Source organism: Sorex araneus, chromosome 2 (genome assembly GCF_027595985.1).
Source record: "Sorex araneus isolate mSorAra2 chromosome 2, mSorAra2.pri, whole genome shotgun sequence".
NCBI classification, from domain to species: Eukaryota; Metazoa; Chordata; class Mammalia; order Eulipotyphla; family Soricidae; genus Sorex; species Sorex araneus.
Window position 1 is genome coordinate 146,741,820 of NC_073303.1, and position 15,267 is coordinate 146,757,086.

General features: G+C 41.7%; 1 protein-coding gene across 1 annotated transcript in view; it reads left to right on the forward strand.

The window, feature by feature from the left end:
• Window positions 1-3,862: 3,862 nt before the first annotated feature.
• Window positions 3,863-15,267, forward strand: part of CFAP44 (cilia and flagella associated protein 44) — a 121,790-nt gene continuing 110,385 nt past the window's right edge. Inside the window, exons 1-5 of the mRNA XM_055124508.1 lie at window positions 3,863-3,937; window positions 4,051-4,121; window positions 13,349-13,404; window positions 14,029-14,154; window positions 14,655-14,814. Of these exons, the coding sequence (XP_054980483.1) occupies window positions 3,863-3,937; window positions 4,051-4,121; window positions 13,349-13,404; window positions 14,029-14,154; window positions 14,655-14,814 (488 nt within the window). The remainder of the gene's footprint in view (window positions 3,938-4,050; window positions 4,122-13,348; window positions 13,405-14,028; window positions 14,155-14,654; window positions 14,815-15,267) is intronic.

Genomic DNA, 15,267 nt, shown 5'->3' on the forward strand with positions numbered 1-15,267 from the left:
AGAATATTCTTGCTTCAAATACTGGAGCCAGTAGACCTTCTCTATGTGATAGCCTTTTGGAAATTCCAGGTCTCATTAAAAGTGGAAAGAGGGGCCAGGGAGATAGTAAAGTGGGCAGAGCACTTACCTTGCATGTAGCAGACCCAGATTTGATACCTGGCATCTTATATGGACCCCCAAGTCCACTAGGAGTGGTCCCTGGGTGCAGAGCCAGGAACAGGCCCTGAGTATTATCAGGTTTGGCCCCAGAACTTAAAGTGGAAAGAATAATAACTCAGATTTGTTAAAAACACAAATAGGGCAGCTCAGAAAATATCTCAAAATTGGAGACAGGTTCTTCCTTTGATTTTGATTAAGATGTGCAATGGTCCACCCTCTGGCCTGGGTATTAGTCTTTTTGAAGCCTCATATGGGAGAGTCTGATCTATTTGACTAGAGGATTCCTTGCTGTGAAGGCATATTCTTTTCCTCAGTTCTTTTCAACAAGGTCTAAGAGTTTGGTTAGCAGCTACTCTAAGAGCCTTGAGTTTCTACTGGGTAGCCTCTCTTCTCTGTAGCACTTTTGTACTAAAAGCTTAACTGGCTGTAGCACTTTCACCAGAATTCAGACCATCTGCCAAGGCCTGTTTCTGGTCCCTTTTAACCCCACAACCATCAAGAGTTCTGTGATCCCGAGCTGGATTCATCACTCACAGGTAAAGAAACAGATGAGGGTCAGAGCAGTAGCATGCAGCTGACCTGGGCTCGATCCCCAGCATCCCATATTGATCCCTCGAGCACCGCCAGGAGAGATTCCTGAGTGCAGAATGAGGAGGAATCCCTGAGCATCGCAGGCTGTGACTGTAAGAAGCAGAAGATTCCACATATGATCATAGAAAAGGGGACCATAATGCCCAAAAGTAGAGAGAGAGTGTGGGGGAAATTGTCTGCCATGGAGGCAGGGGAAGGGTGGGAAAGGGGGGTATACTGGGGATATTATATTGGTGGTGGGGAATGTGCACTGGTGGAGGGATGGGTGTTTGATCATTGTGAGATTGTAACCCAAACATGAAAGCTTGTAACTATCTCACAGTGATTCAATAAAATTTTAAAAAATTTAAAGATTGTAGGGAGACAGCTCTGGCCAGGAAGGATATATGACAACTGAGCTAATTGGTTGACAGTACCACTTGGTGGGAAGCAGCTCTGGCCATGAAGGATATATGACTGAGTTAATGGAATGAAAGAACTACCTGGTGTTTATACAGACACGGAGCTGGAGCCTCCGGAGCCGGTGCACCGTGTCTTGTATCCTGTGTCTAACTGATAAGTGCCTAGCTGATAAGATGCTTTCTTGATGTATGGGAATGTTTTGCTTTCTTGATGTATGGGAATTGGGAATGTCTCCCTAATTGGGAATGTTTTTTTGATATATTGTTCCTGTATGCTTTTTGTTCATTTATGAAATGTTTGAAGTTATTTCTGCCATTGGAATTGTTTATCTTTGAGCTTGCTCCTGAGGCCTGTGTGCCCAGGACAGCTATATAAACCCTTGGCTATCAGCCCTTGGGGTCGAGCTCTGACCTCCTGCTTCTGCAGGACAGCTGGGCCCCAGCTAGCTGGAATAATAAAGTCTCGGTGTGTGTTTTGCAATCCTGCTGGACTCTTTGTCTCTCTGAATACTGAGGAGTGGTCTCCATCCTAACAGTGACCAAAAACAAAAAACAAAAAACAAAAAAAAAGAAGAAGAAAAGGAAAGAAAGAAACACTAATTGATGAAAGAAACATTGGCACACCCAGAGGTTGAAGACTCAACCCCTTAATATCAGGGACAATTACCTAGATTTTAACACAGACATAAAGAGAAAAAAAATAAAAACAAAAGAAAAACAACCCTAACATCTGAAGGCCTGAAGTAAACTCTTCAAAACCTCTGGTTAAGTATGAGCAGTAACCATATCTGACTTGTAATACCTACAATCCCTGCTTTTGGTATTTGTAAAAAAAGGGACCCTTTCATGGTAGAGATATTCTTTGCTATTATTCTGCTATTTTCAGGATTTTTATATAACCACAATTGTCTCTCCAGAGTCCAAGAATTCCAAAAGGAGCCTGCTTCTCAACCACATAACCAACTGCAGTATCTTCCATTGCCCACTGGAGTGAGTAATTGTACTGAAATCTGACTCTCCCTTCACGGGTATCTCCAATAAGATTAATGCCTGAGCTCCATAATAAAAATCAATGTCTCTTTTCAGCAGGAACTATCTTCCAAAGGTAGACTTTCATCCATATTCCTAAGGTATCTAGGGCACCCACTGCTAGAAGGGGGGATTGTTAGAAGAAATGAGGGGTTAGATCTGGAGAAAATCATAAAGGAGCCAGATAAGGGAGCAAAGGAAGGAGGATGCAGTAAAGAGGAAACGAGAAGGTAGGGCTGGAGAATCTAGGCCTTCAATTAGCTCTTTATACTTGATTGACTGTACCTATAAACCCATAAAGAAAAGGGGCAAACTTCTTGGGTTAACAGTTATGGCAGTTGGGAATTTCAATTAGTCCTTAGTGATCTGATTAAGCATACATGACTGGAGAAGTAGGTAGCCAATCAGATAGAAACAAGGGGAGGCAGAGAGACAGAATGTATATAAACACAGGCCACTGTATAATGGAGCCTCAGAGGTCAGACTGTGGCAGAAATAATGCAGTCCTGTGTCTGCAACCAACTTGCACTGTTAAAGAGCTGTACCGCCTAAGTGCTGCAGTGGTACACGTGATAATCTTACACAGTCTAGAGCAACCCAGTGCTGGTCCCAACCGTCTGTGACGCTCCTCCCTACTTAAGGATCAGAAGCAGGTGGAAGGCTTTAGTAAGTTCTTTAAGAGTTTGCTCTGATTCTGAGGTGTAATGGGCTTTGGAAACTTGCGCTGTAGGAAGTGAATTCTGCTGTATTTGACTGATGTATTTAATAGCCCAAGTTCACATTGATTTTCTTGTATATAGACTGATAATTTGTATAACACATGGCTATTTCATGATGCCCCAGAAAGCTGCTGCAAACTCATTTGCTGATCATTTGATGACTTTTCTCAAAGATCATAATTTATTTAGGAAGAAGCTACACTAGGTGCAATTTTGTATCTGGGTTCTTTCACTAAAATTGCCATCTACTCATGTCACATCTACTCAGTTTTTTATTCTGCCTACGGATGATTATCTATCAGCTGGATATTTTTAGGTTTTGGCTATCGTGAACGAATGTTCGTTCATGTACAGGTATTTGTACGAACATAGATTTTGCATCTCCAAATGCTTTTCATGCGTTGTATGTTTAACTTTAAATTAAACTGCCAAATACTTTTCTGAAGGGGTTTCACCACCTGGCAAGCTAGGCCCACACTTTGCCTGGAAACCTGCTACAAAACAGCACACAACAAATCTAATTTGCTCTCTTGAACCAGCAAAGAGCGTAAATTAAATAACACCAAACACACCCCCAGGTGTCTTCGCTGATAGCCCCTGAGGGATCCTCGGGTGCCTGGGGAGCGGGGTGTGGTTGGCATTTACATTGAGCGTGTGTGTTACTTTTAGTATTACTGGACCAGTATTGCATTTAGTATTACCCTCTATAAAAGTTGTGAATAATCAAGTAGCATCAATGCACTTTTAGGGATTAGTAAACTGGTAGGTAGCAAGCTGGATCATCCGGTTTCCCTTGAAACCCGAGCAGGGGTCAAGAAAGGGCCAGGTCCAAATGGCAGGTGGGGGCTATTGAGGTGGGAGTTGCCGGGGGGCGCAGCCCTGGACGCGGGTCACAGCCCTCCCCCAGCCGCCTTTCGCCCGCGCCTGCGCCCCGACGCGCTCTGAGACGCGGGTTGCGTTGCCATGGGAACAGCTGTACACGCCGGCCTCGGCCCTCGCCGAGAGAGTAGCAACACCCTGCGGGAGCCGGAGCCTTTGGTAAATTTAGAGCCTTGACCTCCCCCCCTCACCCCCCAATTAGCAGCGTCTTTTCCGCAGTCCCTCCAAAATCTGTTAGCCGCTTAACGGGAATCCCATCTGGATGTTATCAGGCTGAAGCAGCGTTCCTCAGCCTTTTGCTGAAACTTTCTCGTTTCCTTCCTCCTGGCCAGTACAAGGCTGGGTGTGTCCAGCTTTCTCAGGCTTGCTGCTGGACCCCGTGGACGTAGACTGAAGGAGTTAGATCCGACGAAGTCAAAAGGAGGGCGTCTGGAGGGGTAATGCTTGTGTTTCGGGGTTCAGCAAACCTGTTCCTTACTCAGCTGCGTGGCACTTGGCAAAGGACCCTTCTGTCCTTCAGTTTCCCAGTCTTTTAAAGAAAACTTTAATTTTTTTTTTTTTTTTGGCGGGGCACACCTGGTGATGCAGAGGGATCACTCCTGGCGGTGCTGGGACAGTCGGGGTGCTGGTCAGCCTCATGCAAGGCAAGTCTTAGTTATTTCAGGACTGCCAGGCTTGCCAGTCATTCTTACCGGGTTGAATGACTGAGTTCTTGGGACAATTAAGCAGGATAACAGGCAGTGTGTGTAGTTAAGTGCATGACACATGGTGCACAGTTGAGAGTTATTTTCAACACAGATAACTAGAGTGGCATACAAGTTGTCTGCCTGTGCCCAGTCCTAAGTTGCCCTAGCTACTGATGAAAATTTTTGTGAAGGAAGCAGGGCTTTGGAGGGGCTAGTAAGGGGGAAAGTCACAGGAGAGGAGCCACAGATTCTGAAACAAGGACATCTGTGCATGTCCAGGAGGAGCTATTTATATGGGGCATTGAGGTATAATCTAAGCAAGAAGAGTGGCCCATTAAGAGCTTTGTTTAGGAATACAAGAGAGTGTGGGAAATGTCATAGATGGGAGAGGGGAAGGGGGGAATGTAAGGTGAGGCTGTGATCATGGTAAAGAAAACCCATTATACTCTCCATGTCTAACCATTTATAACTGAATTTCGTGACTTCATTTTTTTGACAGCTGTATAGTATTCCATTGTGTAGATATGCCAGTTTCTTTAACCAGTCATCTGTTCTCAGACACGTGGGTTGTTTCCAGATTCTGGCTACTGTGAACTGTGCTGCAATGAACAAACACGTGCAGATGTCATTTCTGCTGTGTGATTTTGTACCCCGGGGGGGTATATTTCCAGAAGTGATATTGCTGAGTCACAAGGAAGTTCAATTTCTAGTTTTTTGGAGGAATGCCCATATTGTTTTCTAAACGGCTGCACCAGTCGGTGAGTTAAATAGGTCAGAAGGAGAAGGACAGACATAGAATGACTGCACTCATTTGAGGGATATAAAAAATTACATACTAGGAGACTAACACCCAAGGAGAGTAGAAACATGGACCAGGATGACTGGAAGCCTGCCTCAAGGGCTGGGGGAGAGGGCAGTTGGGTAGAGAAGGGACCATTGTGACAATGATGGTTGGAGGGATCACTCTGGATGGGAGATGTGTGCTGAAAGTGGGTAAAGGACCAAACATGATGGCGTCTCAGTATCTCTATTTAAATTGTAATGCCTAAGTTGGGGGGAGGGAGGAGCAGAGAGAGGGAAGAAAAAAAAGTAGAAATGCTTGCCAAGAGGCAGGCTGGTGGGGAGGGGGGAGATGGCAGGAGGGGTGTGGGGAATATCAGTGGTGGGAAGTGTACTCTGGTGGAGGGATGGGTGTTGGAACATGGTATGACTGAAACCTCATCGTGAAAGCTTTATAACTGTATCTCTTTGTAATTCATTAAAAAATAAATTTAACAAAAAGAAAGAAAAGAAAACCCATTATGAGAAACAGAAATAGGATAGTCATTTTGGTAAGGTCACTTTGGTGATGAGATTGGTGTTCGAACACAGAAAGCCCATAATAACTGTATTAGGAACAATTTTGTAAACTAGGTGTTTAAATAAAGTGTTAGGGTGGAGCAGATCTCTGCCCATGCGAGGCACGGAGGAACAGGCCGAGACAACTCTTTCTGCAACAGCAAGGGGATTTATTCAGACCAGCATGCTGGGGCTCTCACTCAGCTCTCACTCCTATGCAGAGGAGGGTTAGAGAGAGAGAAAGAGAGCCCCGTATACAGAGTTCAGGCTCTTTTTATACACCTTAGTAAATAAGATTACTTTGATCATTATTCTCATTTTTCTCATTTTTCCAAGGTTACTTTGATCAACATCTTCATTTTTCCCAGGTCACTTAGATCAACATCCTCATTTTTCGGGACCAAGGGGGGTCATCAGTGACATTCTGCTTTGCTAGAGTAAATTTTGCCATATGTCCGTGCCTTTCCTGGACATTACCAGGTGTCTAGGCAGTTTCATTTCCGGAAACAGGTCCTTGTTTTGTGTACCTTAGATCATACTGCAAGGTATTGTTTTACAGAGAGTGATCAAGCAAGTTAGCAAGTTACAGAAAGCAATCAAGCAAGTTAGCAAAACATTAACCCTATCCTTTGCTGCTACATGGCCCAAACCGTTCAAAAGTATCCAAAAAGGGAGAGTAATTTAAATAGATATTTGGCTATAGGAATTGGAAACAGATTGCATAGTCTAGGTGACAGGGAAGATTCAGAGTAACTGGTTTATTTTCTCACCTGTAAAGTACTTGACACCTGGAATATACTCAGAACTCACAAGCTATTCTTTCCACAGTTGTATTTGACATTACAAAGTAAAAACCTGAGTTGTCTGCTTTTATGCAGTCTCTAAGAGTCTTAACATGCCCAGCTCTGGAACACTGGAACTCTAATAAGTGGAGTTGAATAATTGTCATGGTGGGGACTGCTTTGTCTGGCTTCAGCCAATCTAGCAATACATTCATTTGCATCTCTGTGTACTGTTTTTTTTTCCCCTTTACACATTTCCACGGTTCACAGTCTAAAATATGAAGTAGGCATAGGCTGGACCGTTGAACTCTAATATAATAAAGGCATATTTAAGGCAGTTCTTCAGACTCCCAAATCTAACTAGTTCCATGGAGTAAGCTAGAATGTCACTAGGAGCACATAAATAAGGTTCAGTCATTCCTGTTGGTTACAAATGGATTATGATGAATCAGTATCAATGAGCCTCAGGTTCCCGTTCAAATAGAGTGTAATTTTAGTCTGCTTTAAAGAAATACAATTATCTCTAGCAGGTAAAGTGATAGTTTGTCTCAAGATCCCAAATTTGGAGGGATATTAGATACACTGGGAATTAACTTCATGATTTCTCAAAGAGCTGAAATCATATATATCTGTGAGGAATAATAAAAAGAATTGAGGTCCTTTAGCTAGGAAAAGAGAAGACTTAGAAAAATGCACTAGCTAATTTGTAATTTCTACAGAATGCAGAAAGACACATGTTGTTACTAAAAGAAGAAAAAAGGAATAAGTGAATCCAAGTTTCATAGAGAAATATCTGTTTCATATAAAGGAACTTCCTGAGAATTAGGGCTGAGATTTAACAGAATGTGGTCACCTTCTTTCCCGCCTCTGCCCGAAATGTAATGCTTGGCATATATTAATTGCATATGTGTGTGTGTGTGTGTGTGGGAGAGAGAGAGAGAGAGAGAGAGAGAGAGAGAGAGAGAGAGAGAGAGAGAGAGAGCAGGGACTGAGCCTCTCACTGATACCATACAGACATGCTGTGTTTAATTAATTACATGAGAAATTAAGCATTTTATTATGAAATTGGCATTGTGTTACATGATAAGCCCAGCTACAGGCTGGTGTATGTATTCTGAGTTCTGAGTTCAGAGTAATAAGGCCAGGCTAAGCTCTGGTGGTAGCCTAAATAGAGTGCCTAAGCAGGGTAGCAGTCGAAATGAAATATTGACTTAAGGTATTTTTTAACTTACAGTAGCCTTATCAGATAGAAGATTAGGAACACCTGTACACATCTGCCCAAGGTAGAAATAGTGCCATATCCTGCTTGCAGACCTGCCTGCCACTGAAGACTGTTGAGGGAAAATGGGGTGTTGAATGTGAAGCAAAGGTGTACTTAAAAGGAAGAGATGGACAGTAGTTGTTTGCAAATACATCAAGTGTCAATAGAGAAAATCTGGTGGATTACCCATCCTGAAACCCTTCGAAACCTTGAAATAAGTTACATAGTCCAAGCCAATTCATGATCTGCTATATGCCCCCTCCTCTTCAATATCTGTTCCCCTCTCCTGGTCTAGCCTGCATTGATCCCACTGCAGACCCAGACCACTCTTGTGAAGGTCTCTTTGCCTAACACATTATTTCCTTTCTGTACTTGACCATTCCGACTCCTCACCAGTGCTTCCTGTACCTCTTTGTACCCCCAGCTATAGCCATTTTGCTTGACAAGCCCATAGCATCCTTTTCTGTCTGTTCTGTGGTACTCATTATTATTCGATTGTTTTATATCTGTATCTCTAACCAGCAACTCCACAGAAGAAAAGGAACATCTCTAATTCTGCCATTTAATTTAGTGCCTGACATAATACTTGAGGCATATTAGGTGACCTCAGTGAATATTTTTTTTTTTACTTCCATACAGAACTCACTATTATTGATTGGAAATTTTCCCCAACAATCAGGCCTGCTGAATAGGCATCATCTAATAATTTCCCTTCATTGCTGAGAGTGAAGATTTTGAGTCCATGCGGCCGCTATCGCTATTGCGGCCGCGCGGTTTTGGGTTTCTAATATTTTAGCTCAGTTCACAGTCAAAATGGATGGCTGCAAAAATCCGCTCTGGTGCCAAAATGGGTTAGAAGACCTCAGGATCACAGTCTTTAGGTGCAGAGGGTCTGCTTCTCGTGCTGCGACTCCGGGTCATCTCTGGGCGGAAGGCGCGCTGGGAACGCCCCCCTCCCAGGACCACCTACAGGCTACGTCACTAAAGAAAGTCCTACCTCCGAGTTGAGGGGTCTTAGAGGGTGGCTCTCACCACGTGGGTGCTGCCGCTGCCGCCATTTTCGCTCAGAAAAATGGGGTGGAGAGGGAAAAATCCTTCCCCGGGCTGCACGAGGTTGTAGCTCAGTTCACAGTCAAAATGCATGGCTGCAAGAATCCACTCTGGTGCCAAAATGGGTTAGGAGATCTCAGGATCACAGTCTTTAGGCGCGGAGGGCCTGCTTCTCATGCTGCGGCTCCGGGTCATCCTCAGTGAATATTTTTAAAGTAACTAATGGCATCAGGTAAATTTAGTAATAGGAAAGGAAAGAAGGGTGGAGGGATGGATGTTGAAGGATGTCATTTGGGGCAAAAATGGACTTATGGTCTATGTTTTTTATGACCATCTGAAAAATCCAAGAGTGAGGCAAATTTGCTGGGAGGAGAGGGGAAGTGTCTTACTGTATTTGGACATTCTGTATATGTCTCTGCACTCTTCTGGTGATGTCATCTTGGATACTGTGCAAACACAGGATCACCAATGCATCCTGCGTCGGGTGTTCTGGACTTGGGGGGAAATCTGTTAATGACTTTTATTTTATAGTTTCAATCCTTCCTTATCCTTTATCAATTTTGTACTTACAGAGAATATGAAGGAACCATCTGATCAGGATTCTGATGGGTGGAAGTCAGATAAGCCAAGGAGTAGTAAGCATCAGTCTCGGATACCCACTGCTGTGTCAAAATGTAAGTCAAGATTGAACTTAGTTCATGAACTTTGCATACAGGTGGATCAACATGGAAAGTATCATGCTAAGTGAAATGAGTCAGAAAGAGAGGGATATACATAGAAATATTGTGCTCATCTGTGGAATATAAAGTAACAGAGTGGGAGACTAACACCCAAGAATAGTAGTATATAATACAAGGAGGTTGGCTCCATAGCTTGGAAGCTGACCTCACATGCTGTGGGAAAGGCAGCCCAGATAAAGAAGGGTAAAGTAAAATGTGATTGGAGAGCCTGCTTGGGAAGGGAGATACATGCTGAAAGTAGACTAGAGACTGAACACGATGGCCACTCAATACCCCACACCAATGCAAACCATAACACCCCAAAGGAGAGAGAGAACAAAAGGGAATACCCTACCACAGAGGCGAGGTGGAGTGGGGGGGATGGGATTGGGGGGTGGGAGGGATACTGGGTTCATTGGTGGTGGACAATGGACACTGGTGGAGGGATGGGCTCACGAACACTGTATGAGGGAAACACAAGCACGAAAATGTGTAAATCTGTAACTGTACCCTCATGGTGACCTACTAATTAAAAAATAAAAATAAAAAAAAGAATGAACTTAGTAAAAGAAAATATAACAATAAAAATGCGCTTAGGTTTTTATTAAATTTAGATAAAATAATATTTAAAGTGTGCATATCTAAGATTACACATCAAAAATCACTTGTTAATTTCTTTACTAAAGTAAAAGTCAGTGTTTCTTTCATTTCCTTTTTTTGGAATACCTTTAACATTTAATTATTTTTTATAATATTTTTCTTTTTGCCCCAAATTTAATTTTATTGAAGCACTATGAATTACAAAGTTATTCTTAGTTGTTTTTTGACATACAATGTTCTATCACCAATCCCGTCACCAGTGTCAGCTTCCATCCACCAGGGTTCAAGTGTCCTTCTGCTACCCCCTCACCCCTCTAGACCAGTCCGCCATCTTGACTGGCACCTTTTAAGTTTGGTTATTAAAGTTCAGGCCTTACAATTTCAGTGTTGTTGACTCTGATTTAGATATTGAGCTTGATCATTCCTTAACACCACCAATGTACCTGCCATGGTCCCCCAACACTGTCAGGAATGATCTCTGAATACTGTGAGATCACTCCTGCCCTCCCCCCAAAAAACAGAACAAAACAACTAAAATTTTTTTAACTCCCCAATATTTATTTTATTGAATCACTGTGAATTGAAAAGTTTACCAATGTCTACTTCCATCCACTAGTGTTCCTAGTTTCCCTACCCCACCCTTACCCCCCATCCTGCTTTTGTTTGTTTTTTAGCTTTTTGGGTCACACCCGGTGATGCACAGGGGTTACTTCTGGCTCATGCACTCAGGAATTACTCCTGGCAGTGCTCGGGGTCCATATGGTATGCTGGGAATCGAACCCGGGTTGGCCTCGTGCAAGGCAAATGCCCTACCCGCTGTGCTATCGCTCCAGCCACCGCCCCCCCTCATCCCCCAGTTCCTTTATGAAAGGAACTTTTTTTTTCTTATTAGGCACAGTTGTTTACAGCACTGTTTCTGATACAGTGTCATGCATACCTCTTCACCTCCTTTCAGCAGTCTTTGTCCTTGACCACTTCCCTCTATCATTGTAGTGGTCCCTTTCTAATCTATCACCCCTTAGTGGAAAACTTTATACTAAGGACTAGTTCTCCTGCCCTTTGTTTCTATTGCTTTTGGGTGTTAGTACTTCCCTGCTATTTTTCTTCATGTCCCACATATCTGTGAGAACATTCTTTGTCTGTCCCTCTCCTGCAGATACATTCCACTTAGCATAATACCTCCAGATCCAACCGTGTATCAGAAAACTGCATGACTTCCATCTTTTCTTATATCCAAGTAGTATTCCACTGTGTATATGTACCTAAGCTTCTTTATTCAATCATCTATTCACATGGGTTGTTCCAGGTATTGGCTAATGTGAATCGTGCTGCAATGAACTTAGGAGTGCAGATGTCTTTTTTTTTTCAATATTTTTTTTTTATTTTTTGAAGTTTTTATTTTATTGAATCACCATGAAAAAAATTACAAAGCTTTTGGGTTTAAGTCTTAGTCATATACTGATTAAACCCCCATCCCTTCACCAGTGCACATGTTCCACCACCAAGAACCCCAATATACCCCACTCCCACCCACCCCCACCTAAGTAGCTAATGATCTTCACTTTATTCTCTCTATACTTTGAATACATTCAATATTTCAATAGAGAACTCACTATTATTATTTGGAATTTCCCCCCAACAATCAGGCCTGCTGAAAAGGCATCATTTAATAATTTCTTTTCATTGCTGAGAATGAAGACTCTATGAACTCATGCGGCCACAACAGCGGCTGCACGGTTTGGGATTTCTGATATTTTAGCTCAGTTCACAGACTAGATGCATTTCTGTAAGAAGCCATTCTGGGTGCCAAAATGGGTTAGGAGTGCAGATGTCTTGTTGGGCCCTTTGGTATATTCCCAGGAGTGTAATTGCAGGGAAATATGAAGCCTATTTTGTAAGTTTTTGAGGAATATCCATATTGACTTCCAAGAAGACTGACCAGTTGATTTTTCCATCAGCAGTGAATGAGAGTCCTTTTTCTGCTGTATCTACACCAACACTAGTTGTTGTTTTTCTTTTTGATGAATATCAGTCTCTCTGATGTGAGGTGATATCTCATTGTTTTGATTTGAATTTCCCTGATGATTAATGATGTAGAGCAATTTTTCATATGCCTTTTGGCCACTTTATATTTATTTGGTTTTTGGGCTACACCCAGTGGTACTCAGGCCTTACTCCTGGCTCTGTACTAAGGGATCACTCCTGGCAGGCTTGGGGGATCATATAAGATGCTGGGGATTGAACCCAGGTTGGCCACGTGCAACCAGCTGTGCTATTTCTCTGGTCCATTTTTTTTTTAAAGGACGTTTCTGTTCATCTCTTCTCTCCACTTTTTTTTTGATGGGCTAGATGTTTTTTTCTTGTAAAGTTCTTCAAGTGTTTTATATATATATAAAACAGTGTATGTATATATACACTGTCTGTATCATTGTCATCTGGCTGTTCATCAATTTGCTCAAGCAGCACCAGTAATGTCTCCATTGTGAGACTTGTTATTGTTTTTGGCATATCGAATATGCCATGGTTAGCTTCCCAGGCTCTGCGGTGTGGGCAGGATATTTTCAGTAGCTTGCCAGGCTCTCTGAGAGGGATGGAGGAATCAAACCTGGGTCTGCCACGTGCAAGGCAAACACCCTACCCACTGTGCTATTGCTCCAGTCCATATATATATATACATATATATATACACACATATACATGTATATATATATATAAAACTGTCACTCTTATCGTTGCTCATTGATTTGCTCGAGTGGGCACCAGTAACGTCTCTATTGTGAGACTTTCTGTTACTGTTTTTGGCATATGGAATATACCACGGGTAGCTTGCCAGGCTCACCATGGGGGTGAGATACTCTCGGTAGCTTGCTGGACTCTCCGAGAGGGGTGGAGGAATCGAACCCGGGTCATCTGCGTGCAAGGCAAATGCCTTACCCACTGGGCTATTGCTCCAGCCCATATCTTGGATATTAAACCATTATCAAATAAGTGGTGGCAGAATAAAGTCTTCTTGTCTGTGGGCCATCTTTGTTTTCTGATCATCATTTCCTTTGAGGTGCAGAATGTTCTTAATTTTACATAGTCCCTGCTTCCATTTACTTGGTCAGTGGCTTTTTTCCTTTTTTGGCCTCTAGCTTCAATGTTATGGAGAATTTTGCCTGTGTATTCCTCTATGTACCTGTGAATTCAGGTTTGATATCAAAGTGATTTAAAACAAAAACAATAATAGCAAAAAAATAGAAAAGATTTTTTAAAGGGAATTTGTTATCTAAGAAAAAGTTATCATCATCATCATCATTATTATTATTATTATTATTTTGCTTTTTGGGTCACACCTGGTGATGCACAGGGGTTACTCCTGCCTCTGCACTCAGGAATTACCCCTGGCAGTGCTCAGGAAACCATATGGGATGCTGGGAATAGAACCCTGGTCGGCCACGTGCAAGGCAAATGCCCTAGCCGCTGTGCTATTTTTATTGCTCCAGCCCCAGAAAAGGTTATTTTTGTAAGTGGCAAGGTCTTAAATAATACTTGGTTAGTTCAACTGGAATAGAGATAGAAACCTAGGAGATCATTTTAAAAAATCTTTTAATTTCTTGAAAATATATAATGGTAGAAAATAATAAATGAATTTAAAATGGAAATTAATTCATAGAAAGCATTTTTTGCTTTGCAATGTTATGAGTAATCATAGAAAATGATTGTTTTGTGTATCACAAAGCAAATTAAAAGTATTAGCTACTATAGCAATAAAATATTTAAGTTAAAGTTCAGAAGTTATTAAAACAAGTCAATTTTCTTGTTTATAATAAAGATAGTTCACGGTATTTTGAAGACCCTACTGATGAAACTCAAGGAGAACCATATTTTGATGACACTGACTCAGATTTGGAAGGAAGTTCAACTTCACTTCTATATGATAATGAAGAAAGCAGTGAAGGTAAGTATTACTTGTTTTCTGTCAGTAGCTTCCAATGTTTTAAAAACAAACCACCTAGACAAAATTAAAATCTGTAATTCCTTATAAAGAAAAAATTGCAAGATGTGTGCATTTGTGGTGGGTAATAAAAGGAAGAGTATCAAGTAGAATACTATAGTTTAATGTCGCTGCCGTTGTTTAGTCCATTTTGAGACATATAGAACTCTCATACCCAGACTTCTGGGCACGGGATGGTATAAAACATGCTTTACCTCAACTCACTGAGGATAATTTCCTCTGGGAACCAATTGAAAGCTGCTTGTGAAAGCACATGAGGTCGACATTGTTCAGAAGGCAAGGTCATGCTGGTTTTTCCCACGCTTTTTGGGAAGTGGCATCTATAGGTGGGGACTGTCATATATTTCTTGCTGGAGGAATTGTGGGCAGGTATACTTCTTTGTGAAATTCTGTTTTAGGGTTTCTTGGGTGCTCTTCTTAGTTTGAATATTTTAATTTTTTAGAACCTCAGGTCATGGAAAGCTCTGCCCCACCTGCAGAAGAAATACAGGAGGAAGTTAAGAAGAAAATGTCAATTAATTTCTACTACAATTACATGGATCTAGTTTCGAAGCCTTTCATTACTTCAGATTCAGTCGTACCATGGGATGTTCTCACACTTGTGTATCCATTCCAGTTATCAAGATAAAATTTTGGGATTTTAGCATCTTAGGTCAGGGGTTGGCAAACTACAGCCCATGGACCAAACATCATGTCTGGTCTATTTTTTCAACTTACAGTTTTTTATTGGAACATAGCCTAAAATATGTATTACCTGGTCCTTTACAAAAAGTAATTTGATGAAGTTTGGATCTTAGAGAAACTGAGATATAAAAACTTTTGTTTGATGACAAATAATCAAAAAGAGAAAGGATACCTTTCTGGTTATTCTTTCATGAGACACGAATGAGTATATCTCTTAATCCCACTTACTGCACCAACCTGGACTCTCTTTCCCAATGCCTCTCAACTGAAAATGCATGTTTTCTTTTTCTGAAATGCTTCTGAGACCATTACCAAGTATTAGTAATTTCCAGTTATTTATCAGATAAGTTATCAAAGAAGACAGCCCTATTG